Source organism: Molossus molossus, unplaced genomic scaffold (genome assembly GCF_014108415.1).
Source record: "Molossus molossus isolate mMolMol1 unplaced genomic scaffold, mMolMol1.p scaffold_m16_p_7, whole genome shotgun sequence".
NCBI lineage: Eukaryota > Metazoa > Chordata > Mammalia > Chiroptera > Molossidae > Molossus > Molossus molossus.
Window position 1 is genome coordinate 17,951,084 of NW_023425401.1, and position 14,361 is coordinate 17,965,444.

Here is a 14,361-nt window from a genome sequence, read left to right on the forward strand (position 1 = left end):
TCATTAAAGAAAATTAAATGATTTCTTTCCCAATTAGAACATTATGGAAATGGGAGTTCAATCCTATGTTATTCAACTTTATAAGGAATACAACAAGCCTCACACACAATACAGACGCTTAGTACCTGTTTGCTGACTAAATTTAATGGATGCAGTCTGCCAGCAGGGAGTCCATGAAATGTTTGAAAGTTTATCAAGAGGTTACTAAAACCATTTACTTGCCCTATCATTAAAATCAATATAGGTAATGACATCCTACTTATGAAGACAAAAGGTGAGAGAAATTCTAGAAATAAAAATACAATGTGCTTTAAACATTATAAAACTATATTAATAAAATCACAAATCAAACTACTGCTTCAACAAGCATATTGTAGTTTTTAGTATTTAAAACAGATAGCTGTCCAATGATAACATCTCAAATTGGCTGAGATGCAGACTTAACTCCATGTGAAAACCCATAGAATTTACAAACCATTTTAAGTATAATTATTTCCCCTATATAAATCCAATTAGTACTCAACACCTTATGCATCTAGTCGTTTCCTCTTCCCTCTTCTCCCTCAACTCCCTGGCCTAGACACCCTCAACTACAACCGAACAAGGACTTTCCACCTCCTCCCCCAACCCCACACCAGACACAGATACCCACTTACCACAGCACAGATCACTATCTGGTTCCTATACTCCTGTGCAAAAGCAGCTCCGCCTCTGTGAACAAAAAGCTATGGTAACTTGACTCATTATTTATAGAACTGTACTGAACCCTCTCTGACTGGCCACATTAAGCACAGAAAACACCCTGGATATTTTAAGTACCTTTAATTTCTGATATCAAAACTCCTGTCACTATGAAGAGTCTCACCTGCAACTGTCTACCAACACATATGAGAAATCAGATGTGAGTTCCTTTTATTTCATTTTACTGATCACTTTTCCTTTTATGATCATAAACTCTCATTCCTTTTCAAATTTGCATCTTGAATCTATGATAGGGATCCATCCATACCAGTCTCCTATGAAATCAAGTTTCCACCTGTCCCCTTGTTCAATTTCAGGATATGCACTGAGCAGTGTTCATTAATGTGTGAGAAATATATATATATATATATATATATATATATATATATATATATATTTATGACACAACTCCTGCCTACAGGAAGTTTACAATTCAACTTTAATGTGTACCAATATTCCTTGATCCAAGCCTGAATTCTGCAATGTTTATAGAAGATTCCTTAACTGAATTTCAAAACTGCATGTAAAATCCAACATAACCTGAAATGACCCTTCTTATCCCAATCTGGCAAACTTTTAGTTACTCTTTATGGCCAAGCCAGTTATCACCCTCTCCATGAAAACATTCCCAGAACCCTATAAGCAGAACTAATTTTTCTTTTTCTGGGCTTCTACAACACTTCATTCACAGCCTCTATAAACCAAATGCCACGTTGTAATTTAATTAACTATATATTCATCATATTCCATGGCATCTAAGATGCAAGTGATTTTAAGAAAAAATTCTGCTAATTAATCTGTGACATGCTTAAGATTATAAGGTGCCTTTCAATTTCAAAGAAATGAAAATGAAAAAGAAAAAAAAGTATATCTTAGAAGCAAAGAAATGCCACAACAGGTAATATATTCCAGGAGAGCAGCAAATGTGTCTCATTCACCTTGAGTTTCTCAATGCCATACTGTGCTTGATACAAAGTAGAGAAAAAGAATAAGCAAATCTGATATTTTTACCTAAACTCTTACCATTTACTTCATGTCACCATTCTGTGTACTAAAGAGGAGGTTTTTTTTTTCCTTTTTATTAAATTTATTGGGGTGACACTGGTTAATCTAAAGAGAAGTTTGAAGACCTGTTTTTATATTAAGCAACTTTACTGCCATACCCATTCTAGAGGCCATTTTGAATTCATGACTAAATTTCTCCAACAACCTCTTTTTATTGGGCTCCCGGGTTTATAACTTTTCCACACTTTTATATATAGAGAAATACTTTAACATCATTCGCATCTCAGACCTTTCCATTCAATCGCTTCCATCGACTAAACTCGTGTCTTTCAAACATTATTTTGGCAGAATCTCTTACTCAAACAAAATGTTGGGAAACAAGCCAATAAACACACATCTTCTCTGACTGAATGAAGCAGGCTGTTTAGTTGGGGCACCCTGAGCTACTCTGTGAGACCAATATGTGTCTCTGGCGCACAGAGAGAATACCACTCCTTCTGTGAGCCATAAGCTTCCATGTGAGGGCTTTATGCTTTTCATTCCATGTTTGACCACTTGGCTCAAGACATCCTCTCTATCCTCAAATCTCAAATGTCCACTTTCCCATGTGATCTTGAAGGCGTGTTTCAAGTCCTATCTCCATCAAAGTCTTCCTTCCTTGTTTACTCCAATCCACTGATCTCACTTGCCTCTAAGCTTGCATACTAATTTTCATACCTCAAACCCCAGTACTTAGCTATAAACTCTCATATGTCATTGCAGCTGCCATATAGTTTCACGTATGGAAGCTTTATCTTCCAACATAAGCATTCTTTTAAGACAGGTTACTCCATTCAGAGCCTAACAGACTGAGCACACAGCAGATTTTTCAAGTTCTTACCACACTGAAACACACTGCTTCTTTCCCACCTGTAGATACACCTCGCCCATATCCTTGGTTGCACTTCAGCCAAGCTTTCAGATACTCCTTTTACTCTACTCTCTCTTGTTTAGTTGATATTTAACTCAAGCTACTCTCTATACCTAAAAAAAAATTCATTTTTAGACAGAGTGGAAAGGGGTGGGGTGGGGGGGAGACAGACAGATAAACATCGACTGGTTGCCTCCCTCACAACCCCAACCATGACCCAGATAGGGGCTAGGATCGAACCTATAACCCAGGTACATGCCCTTGACCGAGAATTAAACCTGTGACCCTGCAGTCCAAGGGCCAACACTCTAACAGCTGGGCCAAACCGGCCAGGGCTATTTCACACTCGTCTAGTGAGTGTTGTTATGTAGAGATTTTACTAGGTTACCAACTTCCATATATAGTTTTCTTTTTAACATTCAAAGCCTTTTTATACATATCTCATCTGATCTTTGCAACTCTATGAGGTAAAGAAGGAAAAAATTAATACCATTAATTTGCAAATAAAAAAAAAAAAGAATAAAGCTCCAACTATATCATGTTTGCCCAAGATGGAACAGCTACTTGGGAGCAGCACTCAAGCAAAAATGTAGGATTCTAATTCTTAGTCCCGTTGTATTGTAAATTTTAAATTACATTTTTTTCCTACAGCTTCAACATCCCTACAAGCAGCCTGTGAGCATCCTGCCCAGGCGATCATGTGCTCTGGTGTGTAAGGAGTTGTCTTTCCTAGCTTCCCCTATTACCTAGTAACGTTTATACACATCACTGAAATCTCCTCACACCTCTTCTTGTGTACTCCACCATGACCCCCCCCAAAAAGGCACTTTACCACAGGTCCTTGCTCTCTTCTCTGTTCCCCATCTGTTTCATTGAGTCAGCTCTTAGTTCATATTAAGTTTAATAAATTCCAAATCATCTTCACATGCACTGCTGCCAACCCCGGTTTTTCATCTTCTAGGTATACAATGCTCCTCCCCTCCTTAAATAGAGGATCTTACCTGTTGTGTTTATGTTGCTAATTCTGGCCCAAAATTCTAACCTATTAATCACTCAGAATCTCAATTCTATTTCCTATCATAATTATTAGCAACATCTCCCAGCTTTGTCTCATCTTTGAATTCAGTAAATATGGCATCTTTCAGTCTTGCATTTGGGGGGGAAAAGAAAAGTTAAACAGGACTATATCAAGAATAGAATCCTGCCCTGGCCAGTTTTGATCAGTGGTCAGCCCTCGGACTGAAGGGTCTCGGGTTAGATTCCAGTCAAGAGCACATACCTGGGCTGTAGGTTTGATCCACAGCCTCATTTGGGGTCATGTGGGAGGCGGCCAGTTGATATGTCTCTCCCTCTCTCCCTCCCACCCTTCTACTCTCTTAAAAAAAAGAAAGAATAGAATCCTACGCCACAATACTAGAGGTCTTTATAGAGGTGGACAATCAACATTTTTCATATAATTGAGCAACCAAATATGAGCTTTTACAGAAGTCAAGATTATTAATACTGAAATCAAGCTACTTTGTGTTGACATTATGTCCTTTGTATACTCATCTGGAAACCCTAAAGAAAGAATAGATAAACAAGGTTTCTTAGTGAACCCATACTGGCTCCCAGTGATCCCTGAATTTTAAAAAAATACTCAAAGGCCAACTACTTGGTAAATCATTCATGAGACTTTGTTAAGGATGGTTATCAGAGTCCTATATCTGCATTTTAGGATATTTTTAAAAAGTGAGGTGCTGACCTGGCCAGTTTGGCTCAGCAGTTAGAGCGTCGGCCCACAGACCATAGGGTCGTGGGTTCGATTCCAGTCAAGTGCACATACTTCGGTTGTGGTTTGATCCCCGGCCTGATTCGGGTCCTGCAGGAGGCAACCAATTGGTGTCTCTCTCTCTTATATCGATGTTTCTCCTTCCCTCCCTCAAGGGAAAGGTGTCCTCAGGTGAGGATTAAAAAAAAAAGTGAGGTGCTTATTCATGCTCAATTTTCCCATGATGTAAAATTTTTAAGTTACTGATACTGGCCTGAAATTAAATCTGAAAGTTCCTTCTGACTCCTAAGATAGCATTTATCTTGATCATTGTGATCATCCTGAAAAGCAACTAAATGTCCTTTATCTCCTCACTTACACTGAATAAATATCTCTGAAGAGAGTAACAGCTCTAGTCATTTCTGCTGGAACTGTTTTCGTTGGTGGTTAACAGAAGCAGAATGGAGAATCTCTGCCTTCTCTCTATCTTCTCCATATTACACAGTTTTGTTCAAGCAATGAGTGTCTCTTGCTTTGCTGTAAAGCCTAACAAGTTGTTTAAAATAATTTTAAAAGCCTGGCTTTATTATGGGTTTCTGCTTTCCTGACATTATTCTTAAAATGTCAAGCTGCTTTTCTTTCCTTTCTTAATCCTATGCATCTCCTTCTATCTTCCACATACAGTACTTTAAAATCTGAGTTTAACACAGAGGTCTCCAAACAGCCACAACAGGTTACCTTTGCCACAATCTGCTCATTCACTAGCAAAATGCAATTACAAACATCTAGTCATATCTTATACCTACATCAGAAGAGTACAAAAGAGCCTACATGTACCTATGGTCTGCTATCAGGCCAGGTTCCTCCCACTTTTACATTCAATCCTTACTATGTCATGCCTACAGTACTTCATGTAGCACTGCAGACTCTCTTACCCATATTTCTGCTTTCACTTATAACAGTAAAAACACAGAATTCCTTTATAGACTTCAGCAGCATACCAAAATGCTACAACTAGTGAGCAATAATCTCAAAGATCCTTTCAAAATATATTTATCATTTTGTACATCTGTTATTTCTACAAAATCTATGTATAGCAACTTTTCCCTATCTTACTTTTTTATCAAGCTTATGCTTCTTTTTCTTTTTTTCTCTTCAACATGCTTTTATGCATGCTCCAATATTCCTTAAGTATTACTTGTTATACATTCCCTGATTTGGCTTTGAAAAACAAATGAATAAAAGTCTTGTTTTCTTCTCTTTTCTTTTTTTTTAGGGGAGAGTGGGAACACAGTCCCCCACTACCACAAATTATACAATTGAGTTTTCCACATTTGGGGAAATCACAGGGGTCAGCACATCCAGAGTGCAATGGATAAGACTTGCCCTGGGAAAACCACCTTCGTGATCATGGTATCTCCCCTGCCAGGTAAGTATAAAACTCTGTTTCACATTGTTTCTCTCTCTAACCTGAAATCCCCCTGAAAGATGGCCTTTTAAAAAATTAATGTGGCTCTACACTGAGTACTTTTTCATCTTCTATGAAAATCTTAAAAATAGGCAATGATACTGTTTTGACAACATCAACAAATCTTAAAGGTCATGCTACATATCATCTGATGTGTAAAACCAATTTGGTAATTCAGAACCTAAATCACTTGTACAAGGTACAAGATGTAAGTTCCTCATAATGAATTCCAATCTATAATGAACAGAATTAGAAGATTTTAGAGAAATAAGATTAAAGAAGTAAACCTGTAAATCTGAAAAATAACAACCAAACACAGGAGCATATGTATATGTATGTGAGTGTGTCTGTGTGTATATTTATATAACATATGTGTACATGTTACATTAAGATGCCTACTAGGAAATCCAAATTAATAGAATACATATGGGCAAAGGAAAACCATACTTGTATTAAACTTCAAGTCAATTTTCTACTTTTAATAGCTCTGGAAAAATGTTTCCTGTAAGAGGCTGATTTAGATTTTTAAATTAAATATAAACGTGAATTATTTTCTTGGACCACTTTTTCAGCAATAAATGAAAAACTGGCCTTCCCATTCCTGATTCAGCCACATTCACAGGTTTCATAATTTAAATCCCCTAAAAAGTAAAGTAAGGTAAAGAGTCAAGTTTCTGAAGGGCTAACATTTTATTCTCAAGTATGAACATCCCTTCCGTGAGAATTAGCACAAAAATGTTAACTGTCATTGAAATAAAGAAATATCCATCCATCAAACAAAAGCATGATCTGTTACTCTACGTGATGATTAGGATAAAAAATAAATCAAGCCCTGGCCGGTTTGGCTCAGCGGTTAGAGCGTTGGCCTGCGGTCCAGAGAGACCCGGGTTCGGTTCCCGCTAAGGGCACGTACTTCGGTTGCAGTTTGTCCCCGGCCCTGGTTGGTCGTGAGGGTGGCAGCCACTCGATGTGTCCCTTCACGTCGATGTTTCTCTCTCTCTCTCTCTCTCCCTCCCACTCTATCTATACAAAAATTGGAAGAATGTCCTCGGGTGAGGATAAAAAAAAAATAAATAAATAAATAAATAAATAAATAAATCAAACAGCTGGCCAGCACAAGAGAATTACAGATTTAAGTTCCAGTGGTGCCTGCATATTCTAAATTCTTTAAGGACATGTAACTCCTAAAGTTCACTTTCAATAAAGCTCTTTGGCTATTACAGTACATTGTAAAAACAGGTAGTTCTTTTTGAGCATAACATCTTACACTTGGCTTACTTAGTTAAAACAAAGGGTGTTTTTAAATCAACACTACAATTGGTTGTTACCCTTGCTCTTAACTTAAAATAGGACTTCTGCTTTTCCTTTAATCAAAGTCAAACTCAGAATCCCAATAAGGAAACAAATAATAGTATGTAGGGGGTACTTGTATTTAGTTCCTACTACAAGTCTAACTAATTAAATGTTACATGCTTAGCCCAGAACACTGGATTTCAAGCTGAGACCAAACCACAGAAACACATTATGCTGAATACATTATCAAGGAAAGAGTATCACCGTAGGTTGTCACTAACAGTTTCATTTCATAAAATCAAGTATGAAGCTCCCCAGCTTCAAAAACTAGTTTCCTTCAATTTACTTTGTACAGTTTTTTTTCTTCTTTTTCTGCCCATGTCATCCAGACCCTTGTCTTACATCTTGAAGAGTAACATGAGGATGGATGGTGGAAAACTTCTAGTCCCTTGTTCTTGATCTAGCTATTTATTACTTTCTGTCAAAGCTGACTACTAATAATTTTTTCAAGCCCCGGTAGTAGTTGTCATAAATATTCAGAGCAATTTTTTTCTATAAGTTAAACAAAATTAAACTATCCCATTCCCCTGGAGGGGTGGGGGGTGTGCAGGAGGGCATGAAATAATTAAAAAGTACTAAAAAGTGAATGGGGACGCAAAGTAAAAGATCTGAACTTCCAGGACTCATTTATAAAAGGAATATATATAGGCACTTACTGTTCATTCTCCACCTTCTAGAGACAGTAAAGTACCTCATGCCCCACTACTCAATGTCTTTAAAACTCAAAATCAAAAGAAATTAATTAAATCAGAGCTATTTCATTAACTCCATCAAAACTACTCCAGGGCATTGCTCCCAATTTCAAATTATAATCTTCTCCATCATCTTCTATACCTTAATTCAGCAGACATTTGTCAAGTCCTACTGTGCTAGGAAGTTAGGTAAATCTGCAAACAACTAGGCCCAGATTAACTGCAATGATTTGTAGAAATCAGGGTCCATTTCTGGTCTTTGTAATATGGCTATCATCTTATAATGATTGAGCATTATCTATTAGAACATATACTCTTCTTCAACATCAACAAAATTTAAGATCTTTGGTTTCAGGAGAAAAAAAATCCAACTATGTAAAGTTCAAATTTCTTCATATATTTCAGTGCCCCCTGCCCCCGCCATTGTGTAAATTCTTTAAATAAAAAAATTATCCCCGACAATGAACTAAATACAGCCAGTCAATAGATGTTCATGGAATAAAAACTGTAAATTGTATTTGCCATCAAAATTCTCTGAGGCACATATGAACTCGCTTGCCAGTCACCTGCTTCTACATTTTGCCTTCTGGTTCATTGCTGATGACTAGACACTTGGTTCTCAAATTTCAAGTGAGGCTTAAAATCACCTGGAAAGTTTTTTGGAAAGGTATATCTCTTGACCACATCCCCCCTCTCCCGCTCCAGTTCTAGAAGCTAGATCCTGCATTTATAATAATGCATTATTCGAGTCAATCTCGGTTAGAAGGTCAGAAGATCATATTCTCAGTTAACATTGGCTTACCCTCACAATGGGCAAGGGAAGAACTCTGGGTTGCAAAAGATATTAATTAGAGAACAAAACTAATTATATTTAAGCTAAATTATAAATTACTTCATTCTCTGAATAATTCACTAACGTTTAACAGATGAGATGAAATATAAGTGAAATAATTTTTGCACTGACAATGCAAACTGTCATTCGACCCACCAAAAACAGTCATTTTTCTAAAATACTAAAGTGATTGTCAATATTTAGAAAAAGAGTAGGAACAAAGCAAGCTAACTGTAATCCAGGGAAGCACTTATATAACTGTGCTGCAATAGTTTTAGGGGAAAAAATGCCACACTCAAATACTCCTTGACTAGGTAACTGCTGTCAAAGCAGGAGCCACTGGCCACATGTGGCTATTTAAATTAAAAGTAAATAAAATTTAAAATTCAGTTCCTCAGTTGCAGTAGCCACATTTTAAGTGCTCAATAGTCACACATGGCTGGTGACTAATATACTGGATAAAACAGACATAGAATGTTTCCATCATCACAGAAAACTCTACTGGATAGCTCTGGTTTAGAGGTAATGGTATCTAAATAAAACATGTAATCTCTGTTCTCCTGAATCAGAGACCTCTATCCAGCAATTTCCAATTTTAAATATATTCCACCCACTTTAGATATTAATTATAAACAAAACCAAAAAACCCTAGCATAATTTTTCTGAAAGTTGTTTTAAGAAAGGTCATTCAAAAGTGATATGCTTATTCATTTCAGATTATCTAAACACAAATATTTAACTAAAGAGATCTGAAAACATCAAAGGCACTAAAATGACAACTATGTTTTCACTAAATCAGAATCAATGAAAAGTATTGAATTACTCGGACACAATGGGTAGTGGGTAAAATAAGACAGGCCCAGAAATAGTAAAATACTTAAAACTAGCTTTCCAAATACTTCAGAAGTATTATGTATATGTGTAACAAATTACTACTTTATAACTGATTTTAAAATAACCTTGCCACAATTAATTCTAGTTAATGACACTTTACTATCTTCAATTTCTTTCCCATCAACTTCACACTAAAAATACCTATAAATAACGAAACTACTGTAAGATTTTCTTAAATATAATTTTATATGTGAAGGACTATTAATTCAAAAGCCTGAACAAATCCTGGTTTTAGCAAAAGGGTAGACAAAAGTTAATCAAACAACTTGTAATGTAAAATTTTATCTCTTAACTGCATCAATACCTTGTTTAAAACAGTGCTATATAATAAAACGCAAAAACATGGGGCACAAGATGCTGAAACATGAGAAGTAACTACCAATTTAAGAAAAAGTAAGCCTTATTACAAAGTAGAATTAAAACTTCAACAGGCTCACAACTGTATACTAATTCAGATTTAGACCTACTTTCCCTGAAGGAAGATACAAACATCACCGTGACTGGAGTTCTTTCAGAAGAGTCCAAGTGTACTCAAATATGATCTCTAAATTCCAGAAGACTATTATGATTCTAATCAGGAAGTTTTGCTCCATGGGAGAATTTTATAAAACTGTCTAATAAATTTAACACATAAAACCTAACACTAAAATGTACAAATGTGAACAGGTCACACTGATGATTCGGTTATGATAGTATAGCATTTCTGTGTATTTTAGAACCCTTATGATTATGTTTACTTCAGAGGTCTACATCAAATCTAAGAATTAACAAAGAAAAGCAATAACTGATCTTTATTAAAAACTGTATAAAAAGTCCTTAAAGAGAAGACTGTAGTAACTTACCTGCAACACTGGTGATTGTAACTGGAACTCCTTGCACTTGAACACCTGCTGCACCCAGGTTGGCAACACTCACTGTCTGAAGGTTAGGCACTGATGCAAGCTGGGCAGTATTCAAAGTTATTGGGGCACCAGCAACAGCCACAGGAGCAATCTGAGCAAGAGTTGTGCCACCACTTGAAGACACTGGGGTGATGGTTAATTGTTGGGATAACCCAGCATTCTGAACTTGCAAATTGGAAAGACTCTGAATATTCTGAACCTGTACAGTTTGCCAGCTGATTTGCCCTGAAGGTGTTAAAGTTGGAGCCCTGATAAGCACCTGAGTCGGATTTACTGCTTGCAGTTGAACATTCTGCAAAGGCTGCTGCTGGATGGTCTGAATTGTCTGCCCTGACTGGAGTTGAAATGACTGTGGTGGAATAGCTTGAATAATCTGTTGCTGAGGCTGTTGGATCTGGATCTGTTGTAAGATAGGCTGGCCTACAATTTGCACCTGCTGAAGAGAATTTGATGTATCCTGTGTATTCTGTAGTCCATTAGACTGAAGCTGACTGGAGCTCTGGGCTTCAGACTCAGTAGCAGCAGGTGTCTGAGATTCTTCAATGGTGCGTTCTGAATTACTGGCTGATGTGCTTGCATACTGGCCCGTATCTGCTGAGCTCACTAACGTATCACTGCTGGTCAGAGATGTTGAAGCAGTGGTTGTGCAGGTAGTGGAGGAGGGAGATTCTGGCATAGTACTGGCAGAAGCAGTGGTAGTGGTGGGTGTGGAAACTAACTGACTCCCATTAGAAGTCCCACTATCAGTAGTAGTAGCAGGCTGGCCAACCTGTCCGGTCCCTCCTCCTGCAGCCACGTTGTTTATCACTGGCAAAGCTAAAGTCACTCCTCCAATGTTAATTGGTAGAGTTGTTACAACTTGAGCCTGAGTACCAGGAAGGGTCTGTAACTGCAGTGGTATTGAAACACCAGGTCTAATTTGGACTGGAACTGTCTGATTTGCCAGGTTTTGAGCAAGAATATTCCCAGAAGCTGTCCTGTTAGCAGCTGTGAGGATAGCTTGATTATTACCTGCAGAAATGAGCTGAATTTGACCCTGCAAATCCTGGAGAGATGAACTACTGGTTGGATTGATCTGAATTTGCTGGCCTTCCACTGTCTGAAGTTGTGGAATCACTTGGTACTGTACACTCCCACTTGGATTTTGTACTTGTATGACTTGAAATTGACCAGGGGTGGAAGAATTACCTGATTTAGTTTTTGTAGGAGATGCACTCCCGTTATTACTGCTGGAAGAACTAGATGAACTAGAAGCTGGTTGAGAAACATTATTTTCTTTCGAAGCAGGAGGAGTGGAGGCAACGAGTTGCCAAGCGTTTCCAGCAAGTTGTGTTGTTACCAGTTCTAGCTGTTGTGGTTGATTTTGAAGTTGCACCAATCCTTGGCTTGGATCTATAATAATTTGTTGTTGTCCAGTTGCTTGATTTTCACCAGGAGTCCCTATTTTGCTGCAAGTAGCTGCCAGTAAAGCCAGAGGAGAGGGCTGAGAGTCCTACCCAAAACAGGATGGTAAGGGGGGGGAAGGAGAAAAGTGGGCAGATTTAGTGGAGGCCAGTAGTTGGGAGGGGCTTATTTATTTATTTTGACAGCTCTATATCTCAGAAGTTACTCAGGAAGTGGCAGAAATAAAAAAGAAATATTGACAAAAACAGTAACATATAGAAATAAGGAAGCTGATTCTGTAATATAAAGTTTAAATAAAAGGAAATGTCTAACAAACTTTAAGAGTGTCATTTTCCTAAACTCAAAATGCCCTTGGGAAACATACACACCGTTTTCTTATAGTCTGAGTTCCTGGTGTAATTTTAACCAACGTTACCCTCAAACATGTGAAATCTTTATAAATTTACAATTTAACTTCCTCACTCTCAGAAAGATGCTTCGAGTGGATCAACATTTTTATCCTGTTCTTCACTTCTGGGCATTTAAAGGGTATAACTCCCTCTTTCCCCTTACGTTCCCTGACGAATTTTTCTATATGTTTTCTTTTACCTGGGAGCCTGAGGTTTTGGGTTTTTTATTGTTATTCTCTGGCTCAGAGGTTTTCCCTCCTTCTGTAGCCATCGCCGCGGCCGCCGCCTCCTCCTCCTCCTCCTTCTTCTGATCTGCAACAACCCCCCAACACACACACACACACACACACACACACACACAGACACGACAACAGGTTATTAGGATTATTATTATTCGTCTTCCCCCTCTCCTCTTCTCTTCCTCGCCCTCGAACATTAATCTCCATAAACCCGCGATCAACGCACACCGGCAGGGGGTGGGGGAGAAGGAGGGAAGGGAGGAGGGGGATATCACAAAACGTGGTTTGAAACCCGACCCATCGGCTCCAGAGCAACACCCAAAAGGAGGTTGTTCTCTCTCAGACATTAAGACAAAACACAACCCTCCTTCCCTCCCCCTGATTCCCTCCCGCCCTCTCCTCCTCCCCTTAAAGCATCTCATCGGCCCCGGGGGAGGGGGAGAACCGAGCAGGGTCTGGAGGAGGGAGGGAGGGAGGCGGTGAAGGAGACCGAGGGGGGTGGAGAATACGTACCGCTCATCCCGCATTAACAGGACAAACCCTCAGACGGAGACACTGGGATAGAGGTGGGTGGGGGCGAGGCGGGAGGAGAGGCCGGTCCCGCCCGCCCGCGGTGGCTCGGAGGAGGCTGTAGCTGGCACAGGCTCTGCCTCTTTTTCCGCGAATGGCCGCCGCTGGGCTGTGGCGTAGCAGCTCCTCTCTCCGCCCGAGCCCGGCTGACTCGCCCTTGATTGACAGCGGCGGCGCGCGGCGCGGGCGGCGGCGCGGGCAAGGGGCGGGGCCAGGGCGGTGCGAGCCTGGCCGACTCCCCACCCCCCTCGGCCTCTCTCCGCCGTAGCCGCCGACTCTCCACCCCTTCCCCCAGCGGATTGGCCGCCGACCTGCCGGGGGCCGGGGCGCTGGGGCCGCCTCCTCTCCACCCCCTTTCTAGGGGTTATTTTTCCTGCAGCTTTTCTTTTCCTTGCTTGGCTCCTTTGGTGCTCTTTCTCTCGGCGTTATAGCTCAGGCGCGCAGCCGGTAGGCCTTCCTTACAGCCAAACTTGTTGTCTCAGGATATCCCGCCCCCTACTCATTCCCCAGCGCCCTCCCCTCAAAAACACGCTCCAGCACCCCTCGGAATTGCCACTAAAGAAAAAAGAAGGACTACCGCTTAAGGAAAGCGAGAGCGGTGGATGAGAGTGCGCAATGACCACAGCCGGCTTGGCGTGCCGACTGAACTGGCCGCTGCCCGGGCGCAGGGAGCATGCCTTTCCTGAGGCGCATCCGGACCCGGGCGCCCTTTTTCCCTGGCTTGGTCCCCATTGGCTGAGCCCCTGGTGACGCGCGCTGAGTGGTGGGAGAAAGGGGGCGGGGAAGGACCGCAAAGGCTGTCGGCCCTTGTAGTTTCTGGCGGCCGCGGCGGCCCCTCCCTGGCACCGCCTTCCCTCCCGCCCCCGACCGAGGCCGCGCTGCCAAGCGGAAAGCTGCCCAAGGGGGCGGTGGCGGCAGGGCGTGGCCCGGGCGGAGTGGGAGTTGAACTGAGCGAGAAGGAGGGGGAATGGGTGTTGTTTGCCTGGGCCTATCCGCCGCGCGGGACTGCCCCAAACCACCTCTGCCACCGCCTCCTCCGCTCCTAGCCGCTCCCCGCGGGGCCAGCTCACACCCGGAGCGCTCGGCGATTGAGCAGGCGGCAGCATGGGGAGGCGGGGTTTGCTGTCCTCCGGGTTTGAATGAACCCGGCTTCTTGGAGAAGCTCCTTCGCCTTTCCTTTCTTTGCTCACCTCCCTCCTTGAGGCCCCCCGC

General features: G+C 40.8%; 1 protein-coding gene and 1 non-coding gene across 12 annotated transcripts in view; both read right to left on the reverse strand.

Annotated features, from left to right (window-relative positions):
- Nucleotides 1-13,311, reverse strand: part of SP4 (Sp4 transcription factor) — a 72,451-nt gene extending 59,140 nt beyond the window's left edge. For 6 of the 11 annotated variants that reach the window (XR_004957324.1, XR_004957323.1, XR_004957327.1 and 3 more), the window contains exons 1-2: nt 12,540-12,936; nt 10,488-12,039 (exon numbers count right to left, since the gene is read on the reverse strand). Coding sequence is in view for 6 of the 11 variants with exons in the window: in XM_036246548.1 (XP_036102441.1) it covers nt 10,488-12,039; nt 12,540-12,926 (1,939 nt within the window). In the remaining 5 variants the exon portion in view is untranslated. Of the gene's footprint in view, nt 1-656; nt 712-10,487; nt 12,040-12,539; nt 12,937-13,092 lie in introns of those variants that run through there. The other 5 variants (XR_004957326.1, XR_004957325.1, XM_036246554.1 and 2 more) reach the window with 3 other exon arrangements.
- LOC118620637 lies at nt 5,680-5,843 on the reverse strand. Its single transcript, XR_004957521.1, has one exon. It is a non-coding gene; the product is annotated as a U1 spliceosomal RNA (small nuclear RNA).
- Nucleotides 13,312-14,361: the final 1,050 nt, after the last annotated feature.